Source organism: Solea solea, chromosome 6 (assembly GCF_958295425.1).
Source record: "Solea solea chromosome 6, fSolSol10.1, whole genome shotgun sequence".
NCBI classification, from domain to species: domain Eukaryota; kingdom Metazoa; phylum Chordata; class Actinopteri; order Pleuronectiformes; family Soleidae; genus Solea; species Solea solea.
In genome coordinates this window covers 28424596-28449081 of record NC_081139.1, presented here as the reverse complement: position 1 = coordinate 28449081, position 24486 = coordinate 28424596, and the positions used below count along the sequence as shown (strand labels likewise).

The 24486-nt window shown below is 42.5% G+C and overlaps 1 protein-coding gene and 1 long non-coding RNA gene across 3 annotated transcripts in view; one reads left to right on the top strand and one right to left on the bottom strand.

The window, feature by feature from the left end:
* Positions 1-24486, bottom strand: part of LOC131460541 (NACHT, LRR and PYD domains-containing protein 12-like) — a 216418-nt gene that overhangs the window by 189359 nt on the left and 2573 nt on the right. The window contains exons 2-10 of one of the 2 annotated variants that reach the window (XM_058631137.1): positions 22242-22635; positions 20825-20914; positions 20135-20471; positions 15341-15460; positions 13398-13517; positions 12613-12824; positions 10350-12207; positions 8974-9147; positions 7794-7967 (exon numbers count right to left, since the gene is read on the bottom strand). In XM_058631137.1, the coding sequence (XP_058487120.1) occupies positions 7794-7967; positions 8974-9147; positions 10350-12207; positions 12613-12824; positions 13398-13517; positions 15341-15460; positions 20135-20283 (2807 nt within the window). In that variant the 5' untranslated portion in view covers positions 20284-20471; positions 20825-20914; positions 22242-22635. The remainder of the gene's footprint in view (positions 1-7793; positions 7968-8973; positions 9148-10349; positions 12208-12612; positions 12825-13397; positions 13518-15340; positions 15461-20134; positions 20472-20824; positions 20915-22241; positions 22636-24486) is intronic. The other variant, XM_058631138.1, reaches the window with a different exon arrangement.
* LOC131460568 (uncharacterized) lies at positions 17204-19148 on the top strand. Its single transcript, XR_009240398.1, has 3 exons — positions 17204-17251; positions 17370-17621; positions 19063-19148. It is a non-coding gene; the product is annotated as an uncharacterized LOC131460568 (long non-coding RNA).

Genomic DNA, 24486 nt, shown 5'->3' with positions numbered 1-24486 from the left:
AACACAAATGACTGCCACTGCTGACGGAGACAGTACTCAAACCCAATCTCTCCCCACAGTGCCAGTGACAGTTCAGTCAAATACATTAACTATGGATGCACATGTTACAATACCAGCCACATTGCCTGCTCCTAACAATGGTGAACAGAGCAACATGCTTAGCATCATGGAAAAGCAAAATGACATCACTGCATTAATGGTCCAACAACAGTCTCTCTCTTTAATGCCCAAGAAGGAGATTTGTCGTTTTTATGGTGACCCACTTCAATTTCAAACATTCATAAAATCCTTTGAACACAACATTGAAAGCAAGAACCCAAACCCCACAGATTGTCTTTATTATCTGGAACAATATACAGAAGCACAACCAAGAGAAATGGTGAGGAGCTGCCTTCATATGACAGCAGACAGAGGATTCAGGAAGGCAAAATCTTTACTGCAGGAGCACTTTGGCAACGAGCATAAAATTGCTACAGCCTACATGGAGAAGGCTCTTTCATGGGCGTCAATTAAACCAGATGACACAAAAACACTACAAGCATACACTCTGTTTCTAAGAGGATGTTGCAATGCCATGGAAGATCTCAACAACATGCAAGAGCTCAACATGTCAGCTAACCTGCTAATTATAATTAAGAAGCTGCCATATCGACTGAGGGATAAATGGAGATCTGTGGCATGTGATTTTCAGGAAAGGTACAAACAAAGGGCTACCTTCGGGGATCTGGTCAATTACCTTGAAAAACAGGTGAGGATTGCAACTGATCCAGTATTTGGAGACATCAGAGACACTCCAACACCAAGCAAGGATGGAAGAAGTTTTATGTCAAAACCACCTCATCCAAGAATCAAAGGAAGTACATTTGCAACCACTGTGACAGTTGCACATGAGAAAAATGGAAATGGACCGAGGAAAATGGAGAGTTGGCCGGCTGTAAAAAGGTGTTTGTTCTGTGGAGGTGGACATGCTTTGGAGGTGTGTTTCCTATTGGAAAAGAAAGCACATCATGAGAAAATCACTTTCCTTAAAGAAAATGGAGCCTGCTTTGGTTGTTTGCAGATAGGACACATGAGCAAGGACTGCAGGAAGCGACTCAGCTGCAACATATGCAATTTGAAGCATCCTCAGATGCTGCATATCCACCAAAGGAGATTTGAAATGGACAAACATCAAGCTCAAACAAAAGAAGAAGCTGACATCAGAGCCATAGCCTCGGTACAGACAAGTGGTCTTACTGGGGCCGGTGAAGACAATTGCAAACTCTCAATAGTGCCTGTTAAAGTAAAGGCCAAGAAGGGGAACACAACAGTGCATACATATGCATTCCTTGACCCGGGAAGCACTGCGTCATTTTGCACATTGGGGCTAATGACTAAGCTAAATCTCCAGGGAAGAAAATCTAATATTCTTCTGAGAACAATGGGTCAAAAGAAGGTCGTTGAAACCAGCATTGTTTCAGGCCTAGAGGTTACAGGACTTCATGGCACTGATTTCTGTGATCTCCCATGTGTGTACACTCAGAAGACCATGCCTGTGCATAAAGGAAACATCCCACATCAAAATGACATCAATCAGTGGCATCATTTGAAGAATATTCACTTACCTGAACTGGACTGTGAGATTGAGTTGTTGATTGGCTCCGATGTACCAAAGGCTCTGGAACCACTTCAAGTCATCCGGAGTGTGGGAGATGGACCGTATGCCGTCGAAACAATGCTCGGCTGGACAGTTAACGGACCTCTGGGAGGAAAAGATGATTATGCTCAGGAGCAGTCAGAGATCAGGGTTAACAGGATATCAGTTGTTGCACTTGATGAGCGGTGGGAGCAGCAGTTCAAGATTGACTTTCCTGAGTGTGTCAAAGATGACCAAGAGCCTTCAAAAGAAGATCAGCAGTTCTTGGATTTGGTATCAACATCTGCAAAGCTAGTTAATGGACATTACTGCTTTGGTTTACCATTGAAGGACAGGGAAATCTGCTTGCCTGACAATAAGAACTGCGCTGAACAGAGGGCACTAAACTTAAAAAGGCGTTTCCAGAGAGATCCATGCTATCACTTGGAGTACACCAACTTCATGTCTGACATGATATCCAAGGGCTATGCGGAGAAAGTACCAGAAGGAATCTTGGAACGTAGTGATGGCAGAAAATGGTATCTACCACACCATGGAGTTTTGCATCCACAAAAGAAAAAACTTCGAGTGGTGTTCGACTGTGGAGCAACATATCGAGGAGTTTCACTGAACTCTCAGCTCTTACAGGGACCAGACCTCACCAGCACCTTGATTGGAGTCATAGCTAGATTCCGTAAAGAACCTGTTATCATCGCTGCGGATATCGAAGCAATGTTCCTCCAAGTGCAAGTACCAAATGAAGATAGGGACCTGCTACGGTTCGTCTGGTGGCCTGATGGAGATTACAGTCAGAACATGGTGGAATACAGAATGACGGTGCATTTATTTGGAGCAACATCATCTCCAAGTTGTGCAAATTTTGCCCTGAGGAAATGTGCTGAAGACAACACTGGCCAGTTCAGCCCACAAGCTATCAACACCATCTTGAACAACTTTTATGTGGATGACTGCCTCGCTTCAGCAGCTTCAGAAGAGGACGCAATAGCTCTCTTTCACGAGTTAAAAGCCATTTGCTTCAAGGGAGGCTTTGTACTCACCAAGTGGATAAGCAATAGTCGTCATGTATTGGCTGCCATACCTGAAACGGAAAGAGCAAAAGAAATGAAGGATCTGGATTTGGACCATGACAAACTACCTGTTGAGAGGATGTTAGGTGTACAATGGTGTGTTCAGTCTGACGTCTTCAAGTTCAAAATCATCCTCAAAGACAGACCACTCACAAGACGAGGGATTTTGTCGACTGTCAGTTCTGTATATGATCCCCTTGGCATGTTGGCACCAGTAGTCCTGACTGCAAAAAGGATCCTGCAGGAATTGTGTCGGGAAAAGACTGGTTGGGATGATGTGATACCAGACTCTATTGTGCAAGAATGGATGAGCTGGATTCAGGAACTCCATAACCTGGAAAACTTCAAAGTCAACAGATGCTTCAAACCTACAAACTTCGGAGAGGTAACATCTGCCCAGCTACACCATTTTGCTGATGCATGTCAGGATGGTTATGGAACTGTGAGTTATTTGTTACTGCATGACAACCATGGACAAACGCATTGTGCATTTGTGATGGGAAAGGCCAGAGTTGCTCCTTTGAAGCCAGTCACTATCCCTCGCATGGAGTTGACTGCTGCTACCATGGCGAGCAGAATGGACACATTATTGAGAAAAGAGCTGCAGATGGAACTAGCAGAATCTACATTTTGGACTGATAGCACCTCTGTGCTCAAGTACATAAAGAACAGGACCACACGATTTCGAACATTCGTGGCTAACAGAGTGACTGAAATTGCCAAAGCCTCAGATGAACATCAGTGGAGGTACGTCAACACAAATGACAATCCAGCAGACATGGCTTCCAGAGGTCTGAAAGTCCAAGCTTTCCTAAAGAAGGAAATGTGGGTGTACGGACCTCCGTTTCTTCTTGGTCCTCAGGAAGAGTGGCCTCAGAACCCTGATGGATGGGATGCAATTTCACCAAAGGACTCTGAAGTCAAGAGCATAACTGTAAATGCTGCACAAATAAAACCTGAAGTAGTGGATCCAACAACCAACTTCATCCATTACTTCTCATCCTGGAATCAGTTGAAAAGGGCAGTAGCATGGATGCTCCGAATCAAAGGACTGCTTCTGCAACGAATCAGGAAGAGGAAAACAGCAAGTGGTGTTCTCTCGTTGCAAGGAAATCTTGACACCCATGAAATCCGTCTCACAATCGGTGAATTGGAGAACGCAGAGATTGAGATAATCCGCTTCTGCCAAAAGAAGAGATTTGGAGATGAAATCTCAAATCTGAAAAAAGGAATGAATGTTAAAAGGACAAGCCACATTCATAAACTCAACCCCATTCTGGACAAAGATGTGTTAAGAGTTGGTGGTCGCCTAAGCAGAGCAGCAATGCCAGAAGAAATGAAACATCCTGTCATTCTGGCCAAAGACTTTCACATTGCTGACCTCATTCTACGACATATTCATGGAGAGGTGGGACATGGTGGTCGCAACCATATGTTATCCAGACTGCGTCAGAAATATTGGATTCCTGGTGCCACAGTATTGATCAGGAAAAGCCTGTCTAAATGTGTTGTTTGTCGGCGTATAACTGCTACTCCTGGACAACAGCATATGGCTGATCTACCCCTGGATAGAGTCTCTCCAGATGAACCACCATTCACAAACGTTGGAGTCGATTACTTTGGACCCTTTGGAGTGAAGCGTGGCAGAAGTGTCGTGAAGCGATATGGTGTTATTTTCACCTGTTTGGCTACAAGAGCAATTCACCTTGAAATGGCCTCATCGCTTGACACAGACTCTTTCATCCATGCCCTTCGGCGCTTCATAGCCAGACGAGGCCAAGTAAAAGAACTACGATCAGACAATGGAACCAATTTTGTGGGAGCACAGCGCGAGTTGAAGGAAGCTATTGAAGGATGGAATCAAGGTCAGATCCATAACATACTGCTTCAAAGGGGAATAAACTGGATATTCAATCCCCCTGCTGGCTCACACCATGGAGGTGTGTGGGAAAGATTAATCAGATCAGTGCGGAAGGTTCTCAACTCAACACTAAATGTGCAAAGTCTAGATGAGGAGGGACTCCACACAGTCCTATGTGAAGCTGAAGCTATTCTCAACAGTCGTCCAATCACAAAGGCTTCTACAGATCCCAACGACCTTGAAGCACTCACACCAAATCACCTTCTGCTTCTCAAAACTACGCCATCCCTGCCACCAGGACAGTTTCAGAAGGAAGACCTATATGCTCGCCGCAGATGGAGGCAAGTTCAATATATGTCTGACTTATTTTGGAAAAGGTGGATTAAGGAATATCTTCCCCAACTACAAGAACGACAGAAATGGTCCAACATAAGACGCAACTTCACACCAGGAGACATCGTCGTCATTGTGGATGATTCTGCGCCTCGCAACTCCTGGTTGACTGGAAGGATTGTGGAGACCATTATGGACAAAAAGGGACTTGTACGTCAGCTTCGGATCAAGTCAAAGACCGGATTTCTGACCAGGCCCATCAACAAAGTCTGCCTACTATTGGAGGCAGAGGATCATTGACTGACCCAAACTGACTTTTGACCCCTTGACTTTGTTCCTGAACACTTGACTTTGACTAATCACTCTTTCCTTAGAGAACGTATATTGGATTACAAATAATGAAGAAAGAAGATCAAGAAAATATATTTATATACTATGTTGATTATGTCGAAATTGTAATTATTATTTGAAACATAATAATTAGGGGCCGGAATTGTAGGGGCCAAAATGCATATTTGGTCTGTTTGTTTATTGTTTATTTTGAAAGGTCACTCATACTGTTTTTTGGTCATGTCACTTCCGTTTTTGATTGACACATGGGTGTGGTTTAATCTATACACCTGGGCACTCGGATCGGCGGGGGGTAAGAGAGAGAAAGGGGGTTAGTGGCGTTCCTGATTTATATTTTCTGTTTACCGTCAAATCGTCAAATAACCAAGAATAAATCATCATACAACCAAGAATAAATCGTCAAACAATAAACATCACTGGACTTGGATTCATTTGAATGACGCGTAACTGCCTGGAGCCCACCTAAGCCTCTTAGCGACCTTTTATAGGAAAACTGTCGCTACAGTGACGTTGGTACTGCTGTTGGATTTCACTTCTCTTTTGGGCATGGTTCCAGTGGTTTGTTAAAGCTAATGCTATACTAACAAATGTTGGGGCCGAGATGTCTACTGTAATCCACTATTCTATTGTTCTCCATGGGTAAGGCCTATATGCAGTTTCAAAAGCCTGATTTGAGTTTTCAACAAAGTCTCAGTCCACCATTTGGGACATTCTTGGTTTTACGACTGGTCAGCATTCCATAGGGTCAGTGAATCTCATTGGCCGTTCTCTGTTTTATGGCCTTGCCCCTGAAAACACTATAAAACCAGAGCACAGACGTTTCTCGCTCACTTCCATTTTTCTTTCTCTTCCTATTTTTGCTCTTTGTGTTTTTCTTCTTGTTCCTCTCCTTCGGGGGAAAACGTGTTATCAGCTCACAGTAAGAGGCAAGGGTTCTGGGCAGGGTTAGGTTAAGGTTCTGTGTTTTATAAACTTTCCTTTGTGTTGAACGTGTTGGATTGCGCACCCACACGTTCGTATGGATTTGTTTACTATTGTTAACTGTTTGTATTTGTTTACACGTTATTAATTCCCTTCGCTGAAAGTAGAGCTCACCGCTCACCCTGCAGTGACGTGTCTTCTCCCGCTGTGAGCGCGTAGACAGATCACGTGGTGAGAGAATGTCGGCATGAACGTTAAGATTCACAGACTGGCCTGGCTTTGCCTGTGTCAAGTCTGTGTGGTTTAAACTGACATAAACTCTCACGTACGCGATCCTTTTGTTTCATTCACTGAACACACTGTGCTTTGAAACACACTTTTGGTCTGCCGCTATTCAAGCGCGATTCTCACTCACTCACTCTCTCTCTTTCTCACTCACTCACCCTCTCTCTTTCATTCATGAATGAGAGTCTCCTCATAGGCGCCATCTTGTGTCGAACACGTGTCTCTGCAGCCATGCTATCACATGTTCGACCCAAGATCTGCGACCTCGTGTTAATGTGTTTCTGGCGCCATCTTTGGTGGAAGCGTGCGTCTACAGTCACTGCTACTGCGCATGCCTTCTCCACTTTGGTGTCGTAAGTGGGAGTGGCTTTGCTCGGCCAACCGCGTCACTCCCATGTCTTACCTTTGTCTCATGTTACACTCACACACACACACACACACACACACATATTGGTGTTTATGTTGTATAGCCTGTGTTGTTGTAGCTTAGCAAGTAATATTTGTTGATTCAACCAATAGATTTTCGTTCTACATTAATGTTCACTTTTAGTGAACATGATTGTTTAATTGATTTCAATGTTTGATTTAATAAATTGTTACTTTTATTAACCTGAAGGAATGCTCTGTGTCTTTTGTACATGAATACTGTGACAAATGGGGGTTGAGAGGGTCTGTGCTCGGATTCATACCTTCAATACTGTTAAATTGGGATATCTTTGATATCGGAGTCAATTACAGTGATTATTTAAGACTGATTTTAAAGGCATAGATTGATTGTCTTTTCCCTGTTTTCAGGGTGGTGCCCCGTTCTAGAATTAATTAACATTTAATTAATTTTCCAAAATATTTAATTAAAATATTTTATTACTTTATCTTTTATTACTTTATTTTTATCAATCAAACTATTGCCACTATAGTTGATCCCCAACATATTGTTGCCACGTGTGAGGATTTGACTCAACTTTTTATAAGAAATTAATTATTCCATAATTAATTAATTAATTGTTAATATTCTAAATTCATAACCAATCACGCTCCTAATCCCAACAGTGACTGTGTGTGTGTGTGTGTGACTGTGTGTGTGTGTGTGAGTGTGTGTGTGTGTGCGTGTGTGTGACTGTGTGAGTGTGTGTGTGTGTGTGAGTGTGTGTGTGTGTGTGTGTGTGCGTGTGCGTGTGTGTGCGTGAATGTGTCTGTGTGAGTGTGTGTGCGTGCGTGTGACTGTGTCTGTGTGTGTGTGTTTAAGGAGTTTGTTTTATTCATCAGTGAATAAAATGAGTTTAATGTAAATGAAATGAAAGTTTAAAAAAACAACAGCAGCTTCAGTCAGTGAACTCACCACAGAGTCTCCAGTCTACAATGTGGACTCTCCAGTCCAGAACACAGCAGCTTCACTCCTGAATCCTGCAGCTGGTTCCCCCTCAGGTCCAGTTTTCTCAGGTGTGAGGGGTTGGACTTCAGAGCTGAGACCAGAGAAGAACAGCTGATCTCTGTCAAACTGCAGCCCCTCAACCTGAATAAAGAATAAAAGTGTTTTGTTCAGCAGGTGAATTTTAATGTGTGAGTCAAATATCAGCTGTGAGGATGAAAATGTATCTGAACATTTTCTACAGTGTATTTAGAAAGCATGAGTCATGTGACTGTGAGACACACGAGTGTGTGAAGGTTCAGTTCAAGTGAACGTGAAGAATAAAGACGTTTGACGCAAAGAAACAGCAGCAAAAGGACAAAGAAGTCACAGGTGAATTTCAACACAGCCTCACTTTTCACATCAAGTTCAACTCAATGAAATGAATCAATGATAAGAAGCAGAAACAGGTGGAGTCTGTGTGCAGGCTGTACACTGAGAGGTTCAATACTGCCCTCTACACTTCAAAGTCCTGAATCACACTTCTTCTCAACATCTTTACAATTCTATATTTTACACTTGATTTGATTCTTTGATTCATCTGTGTTTAGTAAACCAGCTTAAAGGTGCATTACCACCACCTTTATTGCTGCAAAGAATTCTGGGACACGGTCGTCCGCCAAACATACACCAGATGACGAGTCATGTGACAGTTGGGACACGCCCACGTCACGGTGCTGTGACACATGTTGACAACATCTGGACCATGAGTCCACACTTGGAGGATCCAGCCTTATGAACTGAGACACAGCTGATTTGAAGATGAGAGGAAGCTCCTGTTTGTTTGTAAACAGTCACAGCTGTGACATCATCAACAACCCTCATTCTGATTGGCTACATGTGAACGTGTCAGAGGAGAAAGTGAAAAACATCAAGTTCAGTCAGAAAAGGTCAAAGCTGCGACTGACGTGAAAACTACAGCGACTGAAACACTTTAGAAAACAAAAAACACGTCAGCTGTGAAAAGATCCTGATTCTACATCTGAGGGAAGAAAAAGTGGAAACATGGAACAACCATCACTGATTCAACTCATGTGACAACATGAATGACTTTCAGTTGTGGATGAAACATCTGACATTTACAACAGTAACAGAGAGTCAGTGAACTCACCCCAGAGTCTCCAGTCTACAATGTGGACTCTCCAGTCCCGAACACAGCAGCTTCACTCCTGAATCCTGCAGCTTGTTCTCACTCAGGTCCAGGTCTCTTAGGTGTGAGGGGTTGGACTTCAGAGCTGAGGCCAGAGAAGAACAGATGATCTTTGTCAAACTGCAGCCCCTCAACCTGAATAAAGAATAAAAGATGAGACTTTAGACTAGTGATGGAAAGTTCGACTCTTCTTACTGACTCAGATCTTTTACTCTCGGACAGTAAATTGAACTAATCTTTTTTTGAGTCATTTCGTTTATTTCATTCATTTTTACAGCGGGTGGCGCTGTGTCCCTCTTGTGGGCGTTGTAAAAAAGACTGCGGTTCTCAAACACTTAACACTGTAGGCAACATTGTTTTGCTTCAGCTGACAAAGTATAATAAACAAAATGCAATTCAAACCATATGAAACCCTAGGAAAGCAAATACACACCTCAATAAAGTGACAAGTGACTTGTGTCCTGTATCCTCTCTGCCATTGTTGTTTAACAGCACGACAGTGACTCAGTAGCTGTCACGTGACCTGAGGACGGACGCTCGCTCAGTTGAGTGAATCCTGAACTAATCATTTCTGTTTCCTGTCCTGCTGACTGAGCTTATGCAGCTGTCTGCCATGTGGCGAAGGAAGGTACTGCATGAAAATGAACGAATCACTCACTGAGATGACTCATTACTCCCGAGTCATATAAAAGATTAGTTCATTTTGAACAAATCATTCACGAACGACACATCACTACTTTAGACAAAGTTGCTGCTTGAAACCAGTAGTATTGCTATTATTATTAATATGATACTATAATTAAAGTTGATATCAGTCTAATGTTTATGTCTCATCAATAACATTGTAGTTGTATAAAAATGTCATAAGTCCTGTTTAAACTTAGAAGCTGACACAACTGTTATATTTCTGCTCCTGGTCTCTCTCTTCTGTCTCTACCTCACCTCCCTCTTTCACTTTCTCTCCCCCTCCTCTCCTCTGTCCTCCATTTTGTCCTTTCACCACAACCGGTCGAGGCAGATGCTGCACATGTTTGAGTCTGGTTCTGTCACATTTTCTCTCCACTGCCCCCTAGTGTTTGTTCATTGTGTGAACTGTTGGTTTCTCTTGTCTTTCTGTCTTATCATGAACAGAGACTTGAGAGAATGTTGTGATTTGGTGTTTTCATTCAGTTCAAAACAAGAATCACAACCAGCTGACAAATCTTCACTTTCATCATTTAAAACATCTCCAGAAACAAACTGAGAAGAATGAGAAGAACTGACTTCTGTGTGTATTTGATAAACCAAACCATGAATCATCACTGACTGATGATGTTATTGATCATGTCTGAACTCACCGAGCCTTCCTGAAGTTCCTCACAGCTGGAATCAGTCTCTGTTTCCCCTGGTGTGATGTTCTGTACTTGTCCAGGTCCAACTCATCCAGAACCTCCTCAGACATCTGCAGCATGTAGGCCAGAGCTGAGCAGTGGATCTCAGAGAGTTCCTGTTCTCTGTTCTTTGACTTCATGAACTCTTGGATCTCCTGATGCACTGATTGGTCGTTCATCTCTGTCAGACAGTGGAAGATGTTGATGCTTCTGTCAGGTGAGATTTTCTCTGTGTTCATCTTCTTCAGGTTCTCAATGACCCTCTGGATGATTTCTGGACTGTTCTGAGTCTGACCCAGCAGACCTCCTAAGAGTCTGTGGTTGGACTCCAGACAGAGTCCATGAAGGAAGCGAACAAACAGGTCCAGGTGACCATTTTCACTTTGAAGGGATTTATCCATGGCTGCTTTCAGGAACACTTCCAGAGAAGTGTAACCACCATCATCATCATCAACTTTTTTTCTGAAGAAGCCCTGCAGGAACTCTTTCAGTGACTTTTTCGTACTGTCTTTTTTTCTGAAGAAGCCCTGCAGTACCTTTTTCTTCCTGTTGGTGAAACAGTGGAACATGTAGACTGCAGCCAGAAACTCCTGAACGCTCAGATGAACAAAGCAGTAGACTGATTTCTGGAAGATCACGCTCTCTCTTCTAAAGATCTCTGTACAAACTCCTGAGTACACCGAGGCCTCTGTCACACTTAGACCACACCGCTCCAGGTCTTCTTGGTAGAACATGATGTCTCCTTTCTGCAGATGTTCAAAGGCCAGCCTCCCCAGCTTCAGAAGAAAGTCCCCGTCGGCCTCCATCACCTCCCGTGGACTCGTCTCATGTCCTTTATCGTACTTGTTCTTCTTCCTCTTGGTCTGAACCAGCAGGAAGTGTGAGTACAGGTCTGTCAGGGTCTTGGGCAGCTCTCCTCTCTGCGCTGTGGTCAACATGTGCTCCAGAACTGTAGCACTGATCCAGCAAAAGACTGGGACTTGACACATGATGTGGAGGCTCCTGGACGTCTTGATGTGTGAGATGATTCTGCTGGACAGATCTTCACTTCTGGATCTCTTCCTGAAGTACTCGTCCTTCTGGTCGTCAGTGAAGCCTCGTACTTCTGTTACCCTGGCAACACATGTAGGAGGGATCTGATTGACAGCTGCAGGTCGAGAAGTTATCCAGACGAGAGCCGAGGGAAGCAGATTCCCCTGGATGAGGTTGGTCAGCAGCACGTTGACTGATGACCTGTGTGTGACGTCAGAAACCAGCGTCCTGCTGCTGAAGTCCAGTGAGAGTCTGCTTTCATCCAGGCCGTCAAAGATGAACAAAGGTTTACAGACAGCGAGTTCCTCTGCTCTGACCTTCTCTAATGTTGGATAGAAAACATGGAGCAGCGTGAGAAGACTGTGCTGCTGATCTCTGATCAGGTTCAGCTCCCTGAACGAGAGCACAATCAGCAGATTCACATCCTGGTTTTCCAAACCCTCGGCCCAGTCCAGAGTGAACTTCTGCACCGAGAAGGTTTTTCCAACACCAGCGACACCGTTGGTCAGGACGACTCTGATGCTCCCCTGCAGGTCAGGTAAGGCTTTAAAGATGTCGCAGCACTTGATGGGAGTGTCCTGGACCGTCTTCTTCTTGGAGGTCGTCTCCAGCTGCATCACCTCATGTTGAGTATTGACCTCTTCACTCTGTCCCTCTGTGATGTAGAGTTCAGTGAAGATCCTGTTCAGGAGGGTTCTACTTCCTGTTCCTTCAGTTCCTTCAGTCACATGTTCAAATCTGCTCCTCAGACTGATCTTATGTTCATCTAGAACCTTCTGCAGACCAACATCTGCTGAAAAACAAGAGACAAAGAATGTGAGCAGCTGAGGATTATTTTCATCAGTGTCATGTTTTTCTGTGACGTTGTTGTTTTATGTTGTTTGTTGTCAAATGGAAAACTACATTTTCACTGTAATGACTTGAATAACTTTATTCTGAAAGACTGAATCATTCTAGAAGAACTGTGATGATTGTGAAGGAAAGAGTATCATCTGCATACAAGAGAACAATCATGAGAGAAAAGCAGCAAAATGAGGGGAAACCTTCATTTCTTCAACCTGCAGGGGGCAGCAGAGAGTTAAACTCCATCATGGAGTTAACATGAGTCACATTTTTAACTTTTAAACAGTTTTCTCCTGTTTTTCCATTTCTAAAGTCTGCTAGTGCTGATGGGAGCTGCTCTCCTTATGAGTCTTACCAAAGATGCTCTGTGGTCCACGTCCTGTCCTGGGTCTGTGTCCACACTGGGGACAGCAGGAGTCTCCTGGTGGACCAGACTGGTCCCAATATGAGGAGATGCAGCGTCTGCAGAACCGGTGACCGCAGCTTGTGGAGACTGGATCTTTCAGGACGTCCTGACACAGAGGACAGCGGGACGTCTGCTCGTCCACAGAAACAGCAAACTGGTCTCTGTGAAGACATTTCTTTATCACTGACTCGTCAGGGACAGGTGGACATGTCTCTGTGGAGACATTTCTTCATCACTGACATGTCGGGGACAGGCGGACATGTGTCTGTGGAGACATTTCTTCATCACTGACACGTCGGGGACAGGTGGACATGTGTCTGTGGAGACATTTCTTTATCACTGACACGTCAGGGACAGGTGGACATGTCCCTGTGAAGACATCCTTACAGCTTTGTCTCACAGTGGTTCTGATGGACTGTTGTAAAGGTCTAACCCTGAGGCTCATCCTCACACTCTCTCTGACAATGGTTTGACTCATTGATCCGTTTCATCAGATTCTGAATCAGTTCAGTTCAGTCTGTTGCTCACACACACATTTAGTTCTTCTTCCTTCACAAAAGTCCAGTCAAATTCAATTTGAACCACAAATAAAAGAAATGAGCTGTTGATGTGAAGCTGCTTTCAGAGCTGCTCTGAAGTTTGGACGTTTCCCTCCAACAGATGGAGGTTATTTCTTATCTTAATTCAAGAGCATATCATATTGATTTGAGAGCATTATTTATTGAGTCTCTTACTTTGTCTCTGAGGCTCCAGGTTCATGACTGAAGTTTAAAGGTGTTCTCATAGACCAGTCACTCTTCATAGACAGACCGCTGGGTCCTGGAGACTCTGCTCTCTGTCTCTGGTTCTGACCTCTGCAAACACAAACATCACATGATCACTGATGATGGTCTTTGTTTAGACACTTTGATCACAAACAGATTTCAGGTTTACAGCCTGTGGTCGCTGATCTTTGTGTAAAGATTGATCCTCTACAGCACAGGTGCCAAACTGGCGGCCCGCGGGCCATATGCGGCCCCTCAATCGATTACATGCGGTCCCACCACTTAAATATCATGTTATAATACAAACATGGCCCACGACCTCACCTTGTTTTAAACACAGTGTGTAGCTGAGGCACAGCTGCCAGCGAGGTGATAGAATATATGTTTTTATAACAGTAATAATAAGACATTCGCTCTTAATGATCACATTATTATATTTATGACATAAAACATTCAATTACATATATAAATAAGCTTGTTAGGGACCGAGCCACGAATGGCAGTGGCTGAAACGGCTCCTGGCACAAATTTGTGTGAAGAAACCATTGTTATCCTTCTTATCATTATTATTATAATAATATGTATTATTATTATAATACGTATTATTATTATTATAATATTTATTATTATTATTATTATTATCATGACAGGTGAAAAGTTGTCAAAAGGTTTGGTGGATTCCAAAGTGAGGTCAGGGAACTGCTGCACTCCCCGACTCCCCATCATCAGTCCTAGTTTGATGGTTTCATTACAGTTGTCCACTGTTGAACTGTGCCCTCAGTTATTCTTTGTTTATTTGTATTGATTGTTTATTGATGTTGGGCAAACTTCATGTGTGAAAGTGACGAGCCACCTGTGATACTGAGCGTGTTCAATCAAAGCTGCGTCTGATTGCAGTTCATGAGCGTGGAGCAGAGTGATGGAGAAGAGCGTCTTCTTTCTTTTCCTTTAAGTTCGTGCTGATCTGGGTTGGCCACGTGTCGCCGCTGTATGACCTCGCTCTGCCGACATCCACGTTATTATTTGCGTCATTTGAAATAAATGTGTATTTGATAGTAACAGATTGATTTTGCATCATAAACAGTATCACAAAGTATACGTGTGATATCATGATGCAAGATTGTGTTTTAACTTGAAGCTCGTGCTACTGAACACTTGTTTTTTGACGACTCTATGTTCCGTAGTCCGGCCCCCTCTTGACCAGAATAGACGCTCATTGGCCCCCAGGTCATTAGCGTGTGACGGCCCTGCTCTACAGGTACAGTCAGCATTTAGACATGACGGTAGTCAGAAATCTACAGGACCTGATGGTTTCTCAGCCTCTGGGCTAAAAAACTGCTCTCCTGAACTTCATGATGCTTTCTGTGCAATCTTTGAAAAACTGACAGAGAATCCTGTTGTTCCAGAGCTATGGAAGCGTTCTATTATCATTCCTGTGCTGAAGCTCTCATGTCCGGCTGAAAACAACACAAACAAGTACAGGAAATACAGTGTTTCCAAAGAGTTATGGTCAATATGATCAAGCCTGCTATTTCTGAACATTTAGACAAAGATCAATACAATGGATGTCATCATGATGACGTGCAGTGAGTCATGTGACCCAAGGACAACTGCAGCTGGTTTAAAAACTCACAGCTGATGACAAATGACTTTGATGTCGTTGTAGAACCAATCACATGAATCTTTCTAGTGACTTTTTCACTCACTTCTAGTTGAGTTTTCCACTCGTTTTTTGTGTTTAGCGCACAACAAAGTCTGTTGTTGTCTTGTTGTCAGTGCATTGTTACAAGTTTTCTCAGGATAAAAGTTTTTATGACGCTAAAACAGCTGTGTGTGTGTGTGTGTGTGTGATTCTGTCTTTGTGAGGACACAGGTTTGGTTGTGACTTCTTCACAGGACAAAGTGTCTCTTACTTTGTCTCTGAGGCTCCAGGTTCACGACTGAACTTTAAAGGTGGTGTCATAGACTGGTCACTCTTCACAGACAGACCGCTGGGTCCTGGAGACTCTGCTCTCTGTCTCTGGTTCTGACCTCTGCAAACACAAACATCACATGATCACTGATGATGGTCTTTGTTTAGACACTTTGATCACAAAGCAGATTTCAGGTTTACAGCCTGTGGTCGCTGATCTTTGTGTAAAGACTGATCCTCTACAGCAGCGGTCCTCAACCCCCGGGCCGCGGACCGGTTTGATGTCAAGACAATATTTTCAGGACCGGCCTTTAATACAAAAATAAATAAATAAAAAACTAAATAAAATGATACGACCGGCATAAAAAGTGGTCTTTTGTGAATATAATAATAAAGGTGAATCCACTGTGTATGCAAATGTATTAGCAGCGTCCTCGTAACATCGCGCCAACGATACTGCACAGAGCGCAGCCGTGCGTCAGCGGCATGTGCACCGGCTGGGGGAAAAATGGCCGAGTCCATCAACCAGTTGCGGATGCTGCCGCTGACCAAAGGACAAATGTGAAGTCCCGTCTGTTCATTGCGCAGCAGCGGTAACGGAGGACCCAGATGACGCGAGCCAGGAGACGGGTGCTTCGTCAACAGCAGCAGCAGCAGCACCCGCTCACCCTGCTTCACACAGATAGGATGTTGCTGTTGTGGTGATCTCAGGGTTTTCTGTCATGACTTTAATCCACAACACCGGCAGAGTTATTGTCTCAAACATACTTTTAATGCCGCCGTCATTTTGCCATCTCCAGCAGTTGATCTTCTTCTTCGACCGTGACATGTGACCGAGGCAAGCATGTTGACATGTGTCAAGAGTGAGTCATAGACAGATGTGGCGAGAGAATGGTTCACAATCTGATCATAAATAAAACGGAAATAATGGAAGTTATGTATTCTTTCTCTGCGGCCCGGTACCAATTGACCCACGGACTGGTACCGGTCCGCGGCCCGGGGGTTGAGGACCACTGCTCTACAGGTACAGTCAGCATTTAGAGTGCACAAGAGTGAGAGTACACTGTAATAGTACTTATTGCTAACACTAGCTAATGTTAACTCAAAGAAGAGTCAGCTGAATGTTAATGTTCGCTTCGTGTCCTCAGTCTGAGGACGGCTCACATACCGGCAAGTGTGCGCGACTGTATCGTTTCTATAACCGTGATTTTACGCAATAGAAAAGCGATTCTACCGCTGTCTGGGTAAAGAAGTGTAGCAGGCGCTATGGAGGAGGTTACGTTACGTTGCGATCTTTCTCACTCACTTGCACAGTACACATTTAAAGGTAAATCACAGAGTCCAGTGTAACCTTCACACACATGTGTATTCTACATGTAATGCACACAGAAGTAAGGAGCACAGAACACACAACTGGAAGATGTTCAGGCCACAAATAGTCTCTAGTAGTGTAACTCATTGAGTGTGTAACTCTTTATTTATCAGGTGTTCATGGAGTTCAGCAGGATCGTGGGCAAGAACCTCAAGCAGGACTTTTATGAGAACATCGATGGGCACAGTCCTCGTCTCCTGGAGTTATTTGGATCCAAGAGAGGGAATGTTGGACAGTTGTTGACACAGATTTCACAACAGACCAATGTAGGTCCATAGACATTTTGTACTTGGCATTGTTTTTCACAGGTTTTGAAAAACATCATATCACAATGATACTCTATTAGTTGTATAATTGAATCCAAACATTGCTTGGTTTGTTTAAGCTTACTTATGGATCATTATTTGTTTTTCATTTTAGCTATCTAACTTGTGTTTCTGTGTTTAATTCCCAAAAGACTCCAAAACCAACTGCGCTCCGGACACAGGGCTTCCTATCATCCTTGGGGACAACCCCACAAACTTCTTTAAAGCAGGCTTTGTAAGTAAGCTCTTGCTTTCTTATCATTTTTGCCATGACACTCTTATATTGATGAAACTTGTTTTTCAAATGACAACTCTAATGTTATGATTGTGCTCTTCTGTTACTCTTTATTAAGGAATCTGATGATGATGATGATTCTTTTCGTGACCTTGACATTGGGACACTTGTCATTGAGCGTGAAGGTGCTGTGCACACATCTTCCCAGCATCTCAGTCCAGCCTCGTTGCAAATCATCATTGAGGGAGAAGTTGTGATGGACAACATTCAAAATCTGCCGACAGCAATGTGCATTCTGTTTGGACTCACGTATGCACTCCATCTTAACTACCCCAAGACTATGAAGCTCACATTTCAGTTCATCCAACAGGTTTTGCTCTCATTAGACCTAAAGCCAAAGCTACAGCGTTTGAAAAATCAGCTTGAAATGGAAAGAGATGTCAATTCTGCTGTTGACTCATTTTTTTTGCCGCACCAGTAAAACAATTTCTGACGTGTGGGGAAAACCTTTATATTTTCTGTAAAGCAAGCAGATGAACAGACACACGTACAACGCAGACACACACGTACAACACACACAAACAACACTGACACACACTTAAATGCTGTAGGAAGCGTGCTGAAGGATGGGAAAATTGGACAACTGAAGACAGAAGACATTATTGTTTCAGTTCTTCATCAGTCTATGTTGATGGAATTAGATATTGTTCTGATATGATGGTCTGTTGGTTCATGCTCTGGTCTCCCTTCATTTAGGAAGAGGAAACAGATCCTGTTTATTTGTAGTTTCTTGTAGGGGTGGGCGGTATACCGGTGTCATAGTCAGCACCGGTGTGACATTGCGCCATGATATGGATTTTGCAATACCGTCAATACCGTGATAAATCAATTGAGCGCCAATAATCTCCTAATTCTAAATAATAATGCATTACATTTTCTTCAAACGTTCAGTGGTCTGAATATCTGTCCTTATATACTGTATATCTTGTTGCAAATAAAAAAGTAAAACATATTCGCTGGTAAAAGGGGAGTGGCCATTAAATTAGCGTAACGAGCACTTGCCAGAGCTGTACACAGAGGTACGGGACAGAGTAATGAACGAAATTCGCCACCTTGACGCCTACTCGGCCACTACTGATTTATGGTCCAGCCGGACTACTGAGCCATACATTAGCCTCACCATCCACTTCATTGACAATGACTGGAAGTTGCGCAGCAGATGCCTCCAGACCGCCTTCTTCCCCGAAGATGAAGCGCGTCTGATGTGCATGACAACTGACAGCGGTGCAAACATGGTGCGCGCTCTGGAAATTAATAAATATACGAGACTCGCATGTTTTGGACACAGACTGCACAACGCTATTGGTAAGTTACACTATGTAAACCTAACATTTCATATTCAGAAAATTTCTGTTTGTATTAAAAAAAGAAAACAAAAACAAATTTAAGGCCACCACATTAGTATTGTATTGTTCGTTGTTAGTATTGTTTAGCCGTGATTCCTCTGGGGACCGGATCAGAAAGGAAAAAAACTACAAATATCAGATTAGAATATTATTAAAAAATATGTACTCCTCCCAAAACCTACCAAAAAAAGTAATACCGTGATATTATACCGTCACCGTTCAAAAGATGTAAAATACCGTGATATTAATTTTAGGTCATATCGCCCACCCCTAGTTTCTTGTACATTTGAGTGAGGGTTTCCTGTGGATTTTGTTTGTTTATGGATTTAACACTTTAATCTCAGGGGACATCCATGTTTTTTTCTTGTAAAATTGTGACACATTCAACATCCACACAAATAACAGACAGACAGGGACAACACCAACACACGTAAACAACACAGACACGTACAACACCAACACACATAACACACACGTAAACAACACAGACGCGTACAACACCAACACACACAACACACACGTAAACAACACAGACACGCACAACACCAACATGCACAACACACACGTAAACAACACAGACACGCACAACACCAACACGCACAACACACACGTAAACAACACAGACACGTACAACACCAACACGCACAACACACACGTAAACAACACAGACACGTACAACACCAACATGCACAACACACGTAAACAACACAGACACGCACAACACCAACACGCACAACACACACGTAAACAACAGACACGTACAACACCAACATGCACAACACACACGTAAACAACACAGACACGCACAACACCAACACACACAACACACGTAAACAACACAGACACGTACAACACCAACACGCACAACACACGTAAACAACACAGACACGTACAACACCAACATGCACAACACACACGTAAACAACACAGACACGCACAACACCAACACGCACAACACACACGTAAACAACACAGACACGTACAACACCAACACGCACAACACACGTAAACAACACAGACACGTACAACACCAACATGCACAACACACACGTAAACAACACAGACACGTACGACACCAACACGCACAACACACACGTAAACAACACAGACACATTGGAGCATTTACAGGTGTTTCTTTTTTCCATCCAATTTAATTAAAACTATGTTTTATACCATATCAAAAAAAATCAAAAGCTAATTAAAGTAGAGGAAAATACAGTAATTGTAATAAATGATGAGTAGCAATAATATGTCATAATAGTTTTATTTAATGATTTACAGTGAGTAAACACTTTAATAAATATAAGTATTAAACATAAGGTTTTTTGTTAATACAACTTAACATGTTAAGTTTCAGCTTGTGTAAAAACTAAAGTGGTATAGGGCAACAGGTTGCCACGCGATTTGTGAGTAAAGTCAACTAATTCGGGTTAAGAGTGTGTGATGTTCTCTTGTTGTCAGTGCATGAGTCTCTTACTTTGTCTCTGAGGCTCCAGGTTCATGACTGAACTTTATAGGTTGGTTCATAGACTGGTCACTCTTCACAGACAGACCGCTGGGTCCTGGAGACTCTGCTCTGTCCTCGTCTTCCTCCACACAACCACTCATCTGCTGGACTTCAGTCATTCTGAGACACACACACACACACACACACACACACACAGGTTGATCACAGATTTACTGACGCAGAAATGGAGAAGATGTGTGTCTCTACCTCATCTCCCTCTTGTCCTTTCTCTCCCCCCTTTCTGTCCCCCATTTTCCTTTCACCCCGACCGGTCGAGGCAGATGACGGCACATCTCTGAGTCTGGTTCTGTCAGAGATTTCTTCTTCTGTTAAGAGGGAGTTTTTTCTCTCCACTGATGCCTAGTGTTTGCTCATTGTGTGAACTGTTGTGTTTCTCTGCTCTCCTTGATGTTGTCGATGTACAGACCTGAGATCATGTATGTTATGATTTGGCGCTATACAAATAAAATTCAATTGAATAAACCGTCCCAATATACAGATTTACAGAGAATAACTTGTTTTATAGTGTAAAGTGTAAACCTCATATATAAAAAGCATGTCTTCTCTTTGTTGTTGTCATGAGTTTGTGCAAATGAGCTCCTCACTGACTTATCACTGCTCCACTGAAAGCATCATATTGAAAGCACTTTAAAGAGTTACCTCTCGGTTTGAGTGGAAAATCTCCTTCATGTTTCCTGGAGGACGTCTGATGTGGATCTGTGTTCAGTCCAGTGATCACACGAGAGAAAACTGTAACACATCAGGAGTTTTCTGTCAGAGAAGGTGTTTTATGAAACCTGCTGTTCATGTCACTTACATATTTGTGCCAGTAGATGGTGCTAGGCTACTCTGTATGTGACTGAAGGGCTGTTGTCTGCATTCAAGTCAGCTGATGAGCTCAGTTTTGAGAGCAAAAGTCAAATTAGATCCTGGATTACTTATTAACTGCATATTTGTTCATCAAGGACATCAAAAAGTACTAAGTACAATTACATTTCAATCATAAATGTGGATTTGATACCACTTCAAAAAAAGAATAACCTCAGTTTTGTTCAAGTCAACTTTGACCCTGGATTACTCCCAAAGTTCCAAGACAGTCTGGCTGCAGACCTGCACTGTGAGGTCTCCTGCACTGTCAGAACTGGAAGTTGATTCGAAGCCTTTCAAAATAAAAGCGAACATACCGGAAGCACGTATTTTTCCATGAGAAGTGTGGAGACGACGAGGTGAGTAAAAGTCAAGTGACAACAACTTTGTGTCATACGAAGAAACAGAAACAGTCTTTATTCACTAGAACGTTATGTTGCACACTATATATTGACTATATAAAGTTATATTAATTTGAAAGAATTGGGTTTTGGACTTTTGGGTAGTTTTTAGTGTTGTTATCGTATCGATAGTGCTCACTTAAATGTGCCATTTTCCTACTCAAAGACCAAGAAAACTGAGTTATATCATATAGTTTTTATATCATTTTGTTTTACTTATTACGACATTATTTGTCTCTTACAGATGCATATTTCAATCTTAAGTACCCGCACTACGCCCAAAGTTGAACGCTGCACGTCATGCTGCAACTGATTTCACTGCCCCCTGTTCCTAAAAGTGAAACCAACACAATTGTCCAAGCTGCAGAGCCACTTAGAGGCACATAGGAAAGGTGGCATTTTATTTAAAGGTAAGCATAATGTATTTGTCTGTGTGTTTGTACTCATAAGTATGAGTACAAGTATGAGTATGTAACTAGGTATTCAGTCATTCACTTTGAATACACAAAGCAACCCTCACACCCTCCACTGGCAAATCCATGTGGTCCACAAGGTAAGAACATAGCACAAACAATATTAAGCAATTATTAAATGAATTATGAGTAGGGCTGTAACAATATGCAATACGAAAGCGAAATCGCGACACTCAGATGCACGATCCTGTGTCGCGGTGTGAGAAGGCAGAATCGCGACACACCCCTTCCAACTCCCAGAGTGATCCCTCCCGTTCAGATCCAATGAATCATGTGACGCCTGCCTGCAAAAGTTGAGCTAGTTGAAGAAGAACGTGAGGAAACATGGCAACCAACCCAGAAATAGCGGATCCTCCCTCTTCATTTCAGTCAGCAGTATGGCAACATTTGGGCTACATGGTGGAGATAAAGGACGGCAATGGTGTAGTCGACAAGACCCACACAATTTGCTGTAAGTGCTTTAAGTGACAACAGATACAGAAACATTGCCAATGCTGTCGAAGCGGCCGGATTTTCACCGCATATACGTTAATCTGGCTGCGCAGAGAGCGATGGGCGTTCACCAGATGTCCCGACTCCTCGGCAGAGTGAGGAAAGTTGTCACGTTTTTCCACCGCAGCACAACAGCTGCAGCTGTGTTGAAGGAGAAACAGGTGATGCTACAGCTGCCCTTACACAAGCTGGTCACTGCAGGTGACATTGTCACAGCACAGAGAGCAAGCCTCCTCTTCTGAAGAAGAAGAAGAAGAAGAATGTTCAACTCCCTTAAATCAAGTTTGGTTTTCTTAAGAGAAAGAAGTTGTTTATTTGTTTCATGTTTACTTACTTGATTTGTGGTTTGCAGCACAGGCAGTAAGCCTCAGTTACCTCAGTGTGAAACACTAGCCATTTCATTTACTTTGTAAATGTAAGAGAACTTGATTGAAGAAGAATTTTCAACATGCTCCAATCATCTCCACAGTGGAGTTTAGTTCTGTTTGTTTTTCAACAGTATTTTGTTACAAAGAAAACACAAGTGTTGTAGCTTTGGCTATTTATGGCTATTTATATTGTTAATAATTTGCATAGTTAATCTTGTTCTTTGGTGTTCAGTTTATAAAGGTTTTTTCAAACCCCCCCCCCCCCCCCAAAAAAAATAAATAAATTGTGATACAAATCGAACCGTGGGTTTGGTGTATCGTTACAGCCTTAATTATGAGGTGTTACAATTGCAAACACACATAAGATATGCCTATATAAAACAATGAGTAAATCAATATGTAAATGGGTCCAACAGTGCAGGGGGCTACATTTTCAATGCTAAATAATGGTATAAAAGAACAGTCAGCAATAGGTTGGAGTGTAGATGCATTATGCCATCACACATTAAGATGTATTTACAGAGATTTATTGTTTCAAAATTAATTTGTAGTGCACACTAAACTAACAGCTGTCCTTTTTACGAATTAAATTAAAATACTGGAGTAAAATAATGCATGTTTTGAGTAGGCTAATAATGTTTTAAGGGGATCATAACAATAGCTGTACATCTAGTTTGCACTGATTATCTGTAGAATAACCCTAGTGGGTCATAACGTTTTGTATTTTATTTTTTTTTATATAATATTTTGTTTGTTTTTTATCTTTATTATTATCCTGCGTTTTTTCACCTTGTCCAGTTGAACTGGAAAGATATACAGTTTTTTTTAAATCTCTCTTAAATTAAACACATGGATACACATAAACATATTTACATTGTATATATAAAATAAAGACCCAAGAAATAAACATCGGGAATGAAAAATTCGTGCTTCCGGTACGCTCGCTTTTATTTTGAAAAGCTTCCGGTCCTGACAGTACAGGAGACCTCACAGTGCAGGTCTGCAACGAAAGGTCCTGACAGTGCAGGTCTGCAGCCAGACCCCTCTCAAAAGTTCACAGTAAAAGCACTTCATCCGACTGCATTAAGCACTTATAGTACTTGTAGTACTTATAGTACTTATAGTACTTAAAGCTACTAAATCAAGTCATTATTTTGATCATAATATGAATATATGACATTATTATTTCACTTTTAATCCAAATGATCATTTACAATCGTTCATTTAATTTCATTTAACATTGTGTTCGCGTTTGACGGGACTTTATGTTTCGGTTTGGACGCTTGAGTAGAATTGACATAAAGAAGAAAACATGACGTCACATTTAGGAAAAACAAAAGACGACTGACTGGAGTTATGACAGGCTGGAAGTTTCCATTCTAATCTGTCAGGATTAAGCAGTACATATACTTCATTACTGTACTTAAGTACACATTCCACGTATTTGTACCTGACTTTGTTATTTCTAGCAACTTTGACTACATTTTTTGACTGCACAGCTCAGTGTCAGCACTGCAAACTGAACACCCAAACTCTCTCCTGCTCATAAATGGTGATTTCAACCATGCCTCGCTTTCCCCCTTTTTCCCCATGTTCACACAGTACGTGAAGTGCCACACCCGGGAGAACAAGACGCTGGACCTTTTATATGCAAATATAAAGGGTGCGTACACCTCCGCCCCCCTCCCCCCACTCGGCCGCTCTGATCACAACCTGATACG